Below are 13,110 nucleotides of genomic sequence, written 5' to 3' on the forward strand. Positions count from 1 at the left end.
TGGACGACCTAGTTAAGGCGGTAGGGTTTCCCAGCTTAGGTGGGCCACCCGAACTGCAAAGTGCTGCGGGAAACCCTGATGTGGCCTGAGAGATGGATTCTGTGGTAGCCATTTTTGTAGTCGGAGGTGCGTTCAGACGCCAAATTTGTCGTCGGCATGATAAACAGCCACTGCGTACAGCTGTGTATGTGCACATGTGATAAATGCCAATTTCCTTATATTTTCTGCCATTTCTTACACACCAATTTAGAGCATTGATCACCCATTGCCTGGGGTTTAATGGCAGAGATGAACAGACTAAAGATCATCACTGATTTGTTTAAAAGAAAGAGAAATTCTAAAAAAAAAAATCACCACAGAAAAGGTATGCAGTTTGCAAGACACGTGTGAGAGGATGTGATCGCTCTCAAAAAAAGAGTGGGAAAATCAGTCCAAATTTAAAACCACTCATATTTGAGTGAGTGTAAAGGAATGACGCTCTTACATGAAATGACTGTGCTCTTGACTACTGGCAGTAAAATTACACCATATGTGTACTCTACAGTTTATGCTTCCTGACTGTTGCCAGCTTTCCCTACAGTAATTGTTTTGAAGTGCAATAGTACCAGTTGGTTTGAAAAATAATGTTTATATTAATTTATTTCACCTATCGTCTGTCCTTTGATTTTCTAAAAACCGTTGAGAAGAAACTTATCAAATCAAGACCCCTGACATCAATATGTTATGTAATCATCAAGCTGAAGTAGATTCAGTACAAAGATATATAACCAAATGACGTACTATACACTATGCACCATCTAGTGTATAAATTTTAGAAGTGTAGTGTCATCTCAAATGGAACATTACAGATTTTTTTTTACTGATCGGAAGTACAAGCCATTTCCCAGTTGACGCCAAAAGTGGAAAACACGGCAAATTTTTAAAATGCTGGAAAATAAATCACAGAACGTGGACATATAAGATTAGTAAGATGTCTTGTCCAACAGTGTGTCATCAACCATCTTGAAAATACTTATCCAGCCTCAGTGCCTGGTAGCCTTGCACTTCTTCCATCGTGGAAGCATTGCTGCGAGTGTTGAGTGCATGAAGCATCCAACATTCCGAACTTTATTTTTGGGTCGAATAACTGCATTATCCCGTAGCATCGATACAAGTGCACTTGTTATTTTGAATGTGAACACATTAATCTCACTATTTATACTACAAAATAGCATAGAATAGTGCATAGGTATGCCATTTGGGATAGACCTATTGAGCTTCATGGAAGATAAACTTCTGTTATAAAAGTAATGAAGAAGAGGATTGTCATCCCAGTACATTTGTCCTTAATGTAACGTGAGTTGTAAAAGTTTTGTTTTTTATTTTTTTTTTAGTACTACTGGTAAACAAACCGGGGTATATTCAGTGGGAAGGAACTGGTACTAATGTGGAAGAAATTGATTTCTGAAGCCAAGAAGTGTAGCAGTCTAAAACAAGTAATAAATTAATCATATCTTCTTATCAAACTGTGACATTGCTATAGGGGAAGCTTCCAAACGTTTTTTTTTTTTACTCTACAGAAAAAGTCATTAATACATTAATTTGTACCATGAACTTGTCCTCAAACTGAATTGTTTTGTGTTATGTGTAATAATGCACATTTTTTCAAGGTGGATACTATTTTATACTATTTTATAATTTGTTTTAAACAGGTGAAAAAATACAGGATGTCCCTATTTTTGCGATATCGCACTTTGTTGATGCATATAATGATCTTTTGCCAGTTTCCCCTAGCACATCATATTTATTTCTCATTTTGCCCAACCAGCTATTCCATGAGGAGTAACATTGACAGTGTGCGTCAGCTATTATTATCCCACTGCAAAATGGGTTAAAAAAATGCAATAAATATTTCCTCCGAGTTGACAGAAAGCTGTCACATACATGCTGTGTCACATCTGCGCTAAATTACTAGCCGTCAATAACACCAATCCTGAGGTGCTTTGTTGCTGTTGACAAAATAAAGTGGAAAATGAAGTGTATGTTGACGGAGTTGAAATGTTCAGATGTAAATACATCACAAGTCTCACTAAAGAGGGCATTGTCTGGGTGATCATGTCCAGGCAGGATGTGTGTTTCTGTTTCAGCAACATCCAGTGCAGTTTTATAGCAGCAGTGTTATTTCTCTCAGCTCGGGAAATTGATCTGTTTGAGGTGGAGTACTCTCATGCAGATACACATCACGCACAGACCATTCTAATACCATGTCTCTTTGTGGCCTGAGTGAAATATGAGATTATGGTAATCTTTTGTAGACTTAAGTGCATTCATGTGAAGTGCGTTAATACAACTCAGACACACACATTCATGAACATCGTGCTATTTTGAATAACAACCAAACTATTTGATGCTACAGAGATTGTAATAACTAGTTTCATGTATATGTGTGCTTGACCATCATATATACAGAAAAATGCCAAAGACATATACAGACAATCTAATTTAGCATAGCACTTTATAAATAGACTGTAGGAGCATTGTATTGTATCTGTTCCTTGTTCATTTCCTGTCATCTTCTGTCAAGATGTTTGAGCTTATGAATGTGGATGCAGTCATATCTCACTAGTTACTAAAATTACCATTCCCATGTTGTTTGTAGTCAAATCTGAGGCGTCAGTCCACATACTGTTCTTATTCCAAATTATTCGAATCTAAAGATGACTAATTTGCAAGTAGCTTTAATCAGTTCTCATGTCTGTAGTAACATTGAACACAGAGACCTAAGTTGTGTGGACACCTGATCGTAGCCCCCATATCTGACATATCCCCAAGCTTTTTACCATGCAGTTGGTGGCACATAATTGTCTAAAATGTATTTGTACAGTGTAGCATTACCTTCACTAGAAATAAGGCGGCCAACTCAAACCTTATCCAAAGTCCATAAAGAAGAATTTTGGTTTAAAACATCTCAAGTGGCCTGTACAAAACCCTGACCTCAACACCACTGTAACTGTTCCTGAGATAAGAAAGTCTTCAGGGCAGATGTTTTGTTTTTTTGTTTTTTTCATAACATGATAAACTGTGGGGATTTTTGGTCTTATGGAATTTGGAAAAAAAAGAAATGCTAGCTGTTATAAATAATAAGAGTGACTAAATTGTTTTGCAGACGCTCTGCAACATTAAACCTTTTTTTTTGTAAATGTACAATGTGTTCTATTTTTTCTGTGAAACGCATTGTCAGAATTTAAATACGTTTTTCCTTGTGAAAAAAAATTGTCAGCAAATATTTCAATGTTATGAAATGATGTCGAACATAATCCAAAAAGATAAATTTGAAATTATTAAAGGAAACTTTCAAAGTACTTGTTTTATATTAACTTGTACTTCTATCGTCTTGTATTATACTTTAAAATCCTTGTGAACTTCTGCTGTTTATTAGGAAATCACAGTTTAGTTAATACTATTAATCAGCAGAGACAGAGGGAAATATTGAGACTACATAATACTGGACTACTTGTGAAGATATAACAAAACCACTGATCAGTTAAACCAAGATCAATCAGGGCTGCTGTGGATTTAACACACTGTTCTGTGACTAACAGAAACTGACATACACACAAATTGGATATGTAGCTTAGACCACAGGGACAGTGTATTGGTCAGTCAGTGCTAATAAGCACTAATCAGCTCCACCTGGTCCAGTCTGCTGGTGCTCTGGCAGAGGGGTGTGTCACTCCGAGACCCCCTTGGTGTCACCCCCTGTGCCCTGTAGTCAGCTGGCCAGGTTGTTATCTCCAGTCATAAACATCAGGCAACCTGCAGAGAAAAAAAAAAGCCATTTTATTTATAACCACCAAGTTCTTCTCTATTCTGCCTCTCAGCTAATCATGCTCACTGACCTTAGTACAGCCATGCTGGGCTCTGCTCCCTCAATATGGAATAAAGGAAACAGGCTAACAGGGTCATGCTTGTCTGCACTGCCAGATTTACTTAGTCGTGCTTATATGCCAGTGGCTAGTACTGTCCTCCACCAGGATGCTCACAGGGTAATACTGCAAAAAAAAAGTGGCACTTTGTCTTAAACCGACTTCTGTTAAGCCTCCTCAAGACAATATGACCAGGACATGGCCATTATTTGCATAAACGTCAGTCCTCATACCTCCATGTTGGGGGTTCGATTCCCACCTCCACCTTGTGTGTGTGGAGTTTGCATGTTCTCCCCGTGCCTCGGGGGTTTCCTCCGGGTACTCCGGTTTCCTCCCCTGGTCCAAAGACATGCATGGTAGGTTGATTGACATCTCTGGAAAATTGTCCGTAGTGTGTGATTGCGTGAGTGAATGAGAGTGTGTGTGTGCCCTGTGATGGGTTGGCACTCCGTCCAGGGTGTGTCCTGCCTTGATGCCCGATGACGCCTGAGATAGGCACAGGCTCCCCGTGACCCGAGGTAGTTCGGATAAGCGGTAGAAAATGAGTGAGTGAGAGAGAGAGAGAGAGAGAGAGAGAATGCTCAGTCACCATGCTAATGCCACGGAGCACCCAATGCTGGAACAGCTCAGTCACACACCCTCTGTAACACAAGCTTCTGGTTACGATCAAAGTAAAATTTTGTTTAAAAGTCTTGGACACTTTATACCCGAATGTAAGGACAGCTGATCAGCCCACCTATATGTGCTTACTGATCGATGAAAACACGCAAAACCTGTCATTTTACACTAAAAGACTAAACAGGTGTGAGGAAAGGTGTGCACTCCTGTAGTAAAGTCCAATTAATGGAGCAGTGTGTAACGCTGCATAGCCAAAAGCAGGATGTGAGAAATAACATGTTCTATGCATTTAATAGCCATTGTGTAAGATAAAGTTTATTTATAGCAGGTTTGGATTATACAGCAGTGAGTGCAGTCAGAAGCTTTTTTCCTCAAGCACCCAGTGCTTACAATATAAATACAGATATACACATTCCAGCTTTTACAGTGGCAGATTGACTGTGAGTGTGAGACCAGAGGGAGGCTGTTAAGTAGAACATTTTTAGTAGTTGCAGACAGACACATACGGATTAAAAAATAAAATTTAGGTGTTAATAGATGAAATTGGATTTAAATCAGTAATTAGTCACCGATGAAGTAACTGTGAGATCATACACAGTGAAACCATGGCATCATCATAACCCTAGTGTCAATTGTAAAGTGGTCTGGTACTGTATAGATAAAAGAGCTGGTATAAAAGAGCATATTAAGGAGCCAGTTAAGCTCCTGTCTGTCCTTACAGAAGAGGCAGATTTAGCTTTGAAAATATCCATCCAACATTTATCACTGCAGACTAAACAGCAGTATTGACATAAAAACAGTGGCTCGGTTCCTTCCTGTATTTACAACCATTATCAGGACATTTGCTGCTGCACTACTTGTAGGCACATTTCTTGTATTGCAGGTGAAAGCAAAGAAGAATTAAAGCTACCCATGTAGGTGCGGAAAGCACTTGCCCTTCACTGATATATACATCTTCCCACACCAAACACACAAGTACACACACACACACACACAATATCACACAGAGACATAGACTTTTCTTTCCTGCTGAGCTTGGTTCTTATCTCCTTCGCAGCTGAGCCGTACAGGTCTGGTCTGCTGTGATTACACGCATGTTATCTTTCGAGCGGCCAGCTCACGACCTACTACGTCACTTTGTGGCCAAGAAAGCGTGCTTCTATTCAGGGTCTGTTCACAGTTCAGCAATTTCCACGAGCTTTTACTGCCATCCTAGAGGCTGAGACATAGATAATGTAGTTATATACTCGAAAGCATCGTGGCCAAGAGCAGAAATACTGACAATGATGCATTTTATTGCAAATGGTGAGGAAGAAGGAAAGCAGTCTGTCAAGGGCAGGATGGGGAAGATGTAGTGTGTCACAGATTGTGCTTAGAGCAGATTCAGGCTGCTTAGAGCTATATGGATGAACAGTATCTTCAGAGAACTTGTCACATTGGAAACGAGAGAAAGAGAAATGGGTAACACTGAGAAAAAAGAAAGTGACTTATACAGAGAATATATTGGTCTGTTTAAAGAGCCATGCTGATTAAATAAATGAGAACAGTGAGATCTGATTGTTCAGGACCAGTCTTTCCAGTCAATCCGCAGCTTCACACATTTCCTGGGCTGTCTGCAAAAAGATATGGAGCTCAGTGGACTCTTTCTACCTGTGTAATCACTCTGTCTGGGCTGCATACTTCCACTACACTGAGGAAGCCCCTGAGAGGAGGCCAGCGGAGGTAGAAAGATGGTGTACCTGCTGCCAAATAAAGACCTGATCTGTTTTTATCAAAGGAAAAAGAAGGCTCTGCAACACAGCTTCTGCAGTGAGCACAGAGCGAATATGCACAGAAATATTGACACAAGCAAGCTAACTTTTATAAGGCAAAAGAAATTTTCAGTTCCTTACTAAAATAAGCCCAGGCAATGTCTTTTTTTTTTTTTGCTATAATGTCTAATGATCAACTAAATGCCAGCCAGACATGAAATATGATATGGTATTATTAAAATGAATCCCACTTTAAACCTACTTTTCCTTCATGTTATTCTATGTATCCATTTTATCTTTCAGCTTTCATTTTAGTATCAGTTTAGAACACTTGGTTTTAAAGCAAGGACATTGTCACAGGTTGCAATATAGAAAATGTGAGTTCCTCAATGTGGAGAAATGTTATGTGCAGTTTTATCACTTTTACTATTCCATAAATGTCTTCTTCACTGATGTAATCTTTTACAAATAAACTACAAAGCAGCAGTTTGGTGAGTTCGAGTGGTGTTCTGTATTAGAGCCTCATTTCTGATCTGCAGTAGCATGTGATTTGTATCCAGACTTAGCAACTCATCACAAAGAGTGACTCTTAAACCCCAGAATACTGGCAGTGCAGCTGTGCATTTTTAGCAGCACTGTGAGTTTTTGTCTCTTGTCTCAGAGTGGAATGTTCTCCACTACCTCCTTTGTAACAACGAGCTCTGTTACTGACAAATATGACTTCATACTTCATAAATTCATAAATCAATTATGAAGCTCTTGTTTTTCACCTCCCTCTGACTGCATCATATTGTGTGCTACTATTTCTCTCTAGTTATATTCTACAATAGCTAGTAACTTTCTCTCAGTGATGTTAAATGGTAAAGTTTCTTATTTCAGCATTGTCCAACAACATGTTGAGTGAATGGAGGTTAATATTGTGCCACTGTGTCATATACAGTATATGTAATATATGCCAAGTATATAACAAATGGTTTATACTTGATGGAATAAATGAGCAGATGATCACATAGAAGAGAGCCCTTTAAAGAGCCAGTACATTGCACTGTGATTCATGAATCTTAATATGGCATAAATTCATATAATAGATAATAGATACTGTATATACACACATCTTAATATTGGCTTTAAATGCCTTTCCATATTTTTGTGTGTATGTACGTCATACAAAATTGTACTTAAAGCAAATGATCAGACCGTGTCAGACATTTCTGTCTTCTTTAGGAATAATCAGCCTAAAGTGCATTCAGGCATAGTCTGATGATACAGCTTCAAAGATAATACTCTACAGTCTCCTCAGAGTCTGTGGGCCACTGAGCCCGACTTTACCCCGGTTTGCAGCCCAGAGCAGGCTGAGTGAGTGTCGACTCATGTAAGTAGCTTTGGCGGTGAGATGAGTGCTTGCCTGACAGTCACTGAAGATTAGGTCCTTGCCGGAAAATGGGCATAAAGACACTGGCTGTAAAAAACGATTTCTCTCCCTGTCCTTCAGCACTGGTTCTTTAATCTCTGTCTCCCTTTTTTCCATAATCGCCTAAAGTCTCGCACAGACAATCTCAGCAGTGCATTGCATGTGTTATTTTTTTTTATTTTATTGCAGAAGACTGAACACTCTGACACAGATTATTGTGAGCAAACATTTCTTTGCAAGATACAAACAAATCCTTCCACTGTTTTCATGTAATCCTTGATATGAACTGATTTAAACAAAGATGAATACATTCCAAGAATCTTATTAAAGAGGCCAACAAATGGCCAACAGGTAATAAACATTGATAATAAACAATGAAATGATAAATAGACGGATGGGTTGAAGAAGACAAACTCACTAGAACAGTGGGTGAAGCTGCAGTAAAGGCCTGGCAGAACAACACAAGAGAAGAAACCCAGCATCTGGTGATGTCGATGGCTTCCAGATTTTAGGAAGTCATTAGTGGCAAAGAATTTGCAAGCAAGTATTAAATTTAGTTTAATTTTTCCACTTACTTTTGGTCCCTAAAAAAGACCAGTCAGCTGATTTGGAACCAACTTAACACTGAAAGCCCGCATTTTGAAGTCATATGACTCCAATATGTTGTGTACGTAGCTGACTTTAATGACTGATTGTATATATACACACATTCAGGAAGAATGTCTCTAATTTCTCCCATAATATATCTAAGTCTTTAGTCTTTTTCTATACAGTGTCTAACCGAATCAGATGCTGGAAAACAAATTCTGGCTTTGCAAAAACACAAGCGAAAAAATTAAGGTGTCAATAGCATGCTTTACGGAGTGGGAATAAATATAGGCCATGATGACATTTATCGTATGCCAAGTGAACTACTTAAATGCAAGCAAGGACAAATTGGTTTCACAGCTAAAGAGAGCAACTGGAGTGAGACAGGTTGTGTAACTTAACTCCAACAGGTTTGGTCCAATCTCCCTGCTGTTACTGATGGCAATCCAGACAGATGCTCATCTATCATTACCCCAAGGTTTGTGATGGACCTTGATGATAATAACAGTGACCAGCTGAGTTTGATGGCAAAGGTGTGATGATAAAAATACCCATCTTTGATAAAAATCAGTCTCTGCATCAGAGCTAACCTACTAAATCACATTCTTCAGTTGGGTGAAAGATGTCTTTTTGTGTCAGCTATTATTTGCATTTCAAGTGCCTTAAAATACATGACATATTCCCCTTTGTGACACTGCTCATTCCACATAATGTTACTGCTACAGCTATACCAGATCACCTGTCACTATGTTATTAATAATCAGTTTGGATTATGAATATGAATGTAATTTTGTGAAGTTAAACGCATACAGTTTTAGGCAAATTCATATTTTTTCCCCTGTTTTTACTTCATTCTGCATTAGCATTTTCCAAAAAAAAAAAAAAAAGTAGTTTATTGCAGAGGTTGAGTTCACTTCTTTTCACTTTCAAAAGTCAATAAAATATGTAAGTTACCCAAACTTTTGCATACGACTGCAACCTTAGTATAATCTTTGTACTAATATGAATCACTCAATGTCAAATGTACACCATACAGACTGCTTCCTAAAAATGTGAAAAAAGTGAGCACACTGCAGACGTAATATTACATATATATAAAAGATAAGCCTAAGTTTTGTTGTTGCTCCTTTTTGACATTCTACTGGATACTAGAATATTACAAACTTGCATATGGCTGGAAAGAAAAATACACTGAAAAAACATTACACACTATGTGACACTCACACCAGCATACACCACCATGTTTACTGCTGCCTAGGAAACTAGGTATTCTGTCTCATATTTTTCCTTAATGCTGCACAGAAATGAAAATGAATAGACAAACAAAGAAGAAAATATTGCCTGTAAGTCCATAGGTTACAATCTACTTACAGATAGATTATTTACATCTAGCTGTAAATAGATTGCAACCTATGTAATGGACATTTCTGTCCATTTAATGTAAAATAGATTTGCGTTTATTACTTTTCAGACAAGGCTTTTTAAATATAGCAAAGACTATTGCAATTAAGTGATGAGAAACTTTGTAATAGACAAAGAAAATGAAAAACTTGCAGTAATGCAAAGCTATACAATATACACAGGAGTTTGTCAGATTTTCATGTTGTGGAATAATTTTGCGATACTCAAATAATACTCTGTGATACTCAAATAATACTCTGTGTTCTAACTTAATTCTGGTCCTAAATGCCAAATTTTCTGATTTCCTTTCAGTCTGAAACAACAACATCAGCAATGAAAATTAATGCTGGACATAACAGAGGCATTGCTACGGAAGCGCTGAAGAAAACAGGAAATGGATATACTTACAAACATTTGTGGAGATGCCCAGGGATTAAAGGGACACCTCGGACAATACCTCTATCTTTCACTGAGTTTCTTAATACCTTGGAGGCTCCTCGACTGTTTTGTGCTTTATGTTTGTATTTTAGGTCAGAGTAAATTCGACTGTCATGAACTGGGAATAAACACTGTTATCTTGTAGGACTAAAGTATGAACTTCATGTCAAACTGATGTCAATCTGTGTTATAGTGGTTCTAATAATCACGAAGGCACTCATTGTATACAAGCACTAGCCTGAAAAGACAGGGTCACTGAGTATTTTCTTACATTCACAAAGTCTATATAATTAATAATGTATATTAATAAGTATGTAATTATCTATTATATTTACAGTCTATTCCTTGATACCTGCAAACACTGCTGTGGTGGACTGTTTAGGCATTTCACAATGGAAAAAAGCACAAAGGAGGTTGGTCATTTATTGACTACATTTTATTTGGTAATTGTCTTGTTTTGTGTTTAAATGTTGCTAGTAATGGTCAGTGGTAAAGCCTATTGACTGCTTGTAAGGAAATTTTAGTACAAAAGTGGACCTAGATGAGATTCTCACACAGATTACATTATTTTCTCTTTAACAAAGCTATTGCGTTTAAAGCATATCTCATGTGAAGAAAACATTCCTACAGGTCTCTGCAAAGTAGTACTGCCGAGAGTGGATTTAGAGCTACCAAGTGTATGAAGCTCTGCCTTATACAGGTATGCTGAACGGATAGCTTCATCATTAGCAATGCAATTCTATTTCCTTCGCTTGATAAGTGAATAATGCTATGTCAGTATTTTGAATTAATTACAGACCATTCACCTTTACGTAGTCAGATACTAAGTTATTGATGGCGTCCAGCTGTGTGTATTTTAATGATGTCAAAAGGACTGCTTTTAGAGAAGATATCATGGTCTTTTGCGATGTTTCCTTCTTCAGAAAAGTTTCTGACTTTATTCAGGAGGCGGATCGTTTATGCAATCCAATTATTAACCACCACAATGCTTTTGTTTTAAATTGGATTAATTATGCAAAAAATGTAAATAAATAGTATCAGGAAAACATGTTTTAAAGCCCTTAAGTGTTATTATAGGAAGACTGTAATCTTTCAGGTGTTGTATGAATTGTCTACTGCAAATCGAAATCATTTGTGGTCGAGTTTATTCATTTGGGATGTTGTGCCATCAGATCATGGACAGGAACCTCATTTTAATAGGAATGTTTATTTATACTACAAAACATCTGGATAATTCTAACTACAACTATGTGGATGTGTTGAATGACATTACTGTTTAATGGAAAAATCAACTTTTCTCTAAAACATGGTTTGGGATCTAAAGAAGTTCCTTTTAGGGGATTTATTCGTACACTGTACTACTAGAGAGTTCTTCATAAGCATGATACTGGAGTAGAGAGTATGACACTGGTTCCACCTTATCTCAGTGTTTATGCTATTCATATTGTTGTAATGTTCATGTTGTGTAATGAAATTCCAAATTAACATGAAACTAAATGTGTATTTGGTGATGGTCTCAATAGTGATGTCCTGAAGAGACAGAGTCCGGCACTTTTTGGTCATTTTCCTGTTGTAACATACTTACAAACTTACAATAGTCATTAACTGCAGAGTTAAGGCCGATTTTTTTCAGGACAGCTAGGTTAAATCTAGTGTTGCACTCCAGTAGTATGGTATTTGGCATCCCAGGTCGAAATTCTGTATTTATAGTTTGTAGAAAATATTCTGTACATTTTTGAAAAAATACATAACGGAACATGCTACAAAATGGGCTCAGGTAGCAAATATGAGCAACTACTGTATGTTGTGGCTTGTTTGAAATACACCTCATAATCTGTTTTTAATTTTAAAATAAGAAATAATAATCAGCTTGATTTTTTTATATCACCTTTCATGCATACAAATCATTTGCAAGTGTATGCTTAACATGGCAATTAAAAAATAAAATGAAATAAAATGAAATAAATAAAATAACAATAAGAATCCAGTTGGGGGGGATCATATGTGTGACAATAAAAGTAAAATATAAATTGTTATATATAAAAAATATATATAAACATGAAAAAAACTTGAAAAGAAATAAACAGAAAGAGAAATCGTATAAACTAGAGTTTATACAAGAAAAACAAGGAGGTGAGTTTGAAAATAAATCATAAAGCATAAAGATTGTCTGATATTATTTGGGAAACTGCTTCATTTCAGGTGCATAAAACTAGAAGGCTGCTTCACCATATTTTTGTTGATTTGGTGTCAATTGGGCCTGAAATGCTATAGCTTTGTGAATGATATAGAAAGGGGGTTTATACAATCTAGAATGTATCAAAGTGCCAATCCATTAAGTGCTTTAAAGTTTTGTAGCACTATTTAAATTGTATCCTAAAATACCGGTAAGACGGTTTAAGACCCATGTTTGGACCCATTGTCAGCATATACACAGAAAACAGAAGAGGGGTGAGAATGGGTCCATGTAAAAAGCATTATAGGATCCAATTATTACCATTATTATGATAAGTATGAATAAAACCTTTTCCCTAACAGTTTTCATGTCTAGTAATACTGAATGATCAACAGCATCACAGGCAGCAGAATGATCTAACAGAACAAGTACAGATACACTGTCCTAATCAGCACTGAGTCTCAGGTCATTAACTACCATCATCAGCACTGTATCTGTAAAGTAACATAATCTGTGACATGATGGTTATTACTGTCATTACACTAAACAACAAGAAGCAATGACTTGGCAGTATTTTGAATAACATGGTGCAGCATCTTGAAGGGATGATCACCGTTATTCCTCACTTATGCCACAAGTCTCTCCATAGCAACATGGTATTTCTAGAATAATCTACTAGTGCATCAGTACAGTATGTACCCTGCTACAATGCTAGTTTATCACAGGGCATCGCATCAACACACTTCTTCACAATTTGTTGGAATTTGGAGTTGCCTGTCCACCTACCAGCAAGTGTTTAAAACATATGTGGACACAAACACA

General features: G+C 37.1%; 1 protein-coding gene across 1 annotated transcript in view; it reads left to right on the forward strand.

Moving 5' to 3' along the window:
- The window catches only part of zgc:171482 (zinc finger protein), a 69,740-nt gene extending 56,637 nt beyond the window's left edge, over positions 1-13,103 (forward strand). Inside the window, exon 7 of the mRNA XM_060871381.1 lies at positions 9,987-13,103. Within this exon, the coding sequence (XP_060727364.1) occupies positions 9,987-10,011 (25 nt within the window). The 3' untranslated portion in view covers positions 10,012-13,103. The remainder of the gene's footprint in view (positions 1-9,986) is intronic.
- Positions 13,104-13,110: the final 7 nt, after the last annotated feature.

Source organism: Tachysurus vachellii, chromosome 6 (genome assembly GCF_030014155.1).
Source record: "Tachysurus vachellii isolate PV-2020 chromosome 6, HZAU_Pvac_v1, whole genome shotgun sequence".
NCBI classification, from domain to species: Eukaryota; Metazoa; Chordata; class Actinopteri; order Siluriformes; family Bagridae; genus Tachysurus; species Tachysurus vachellii.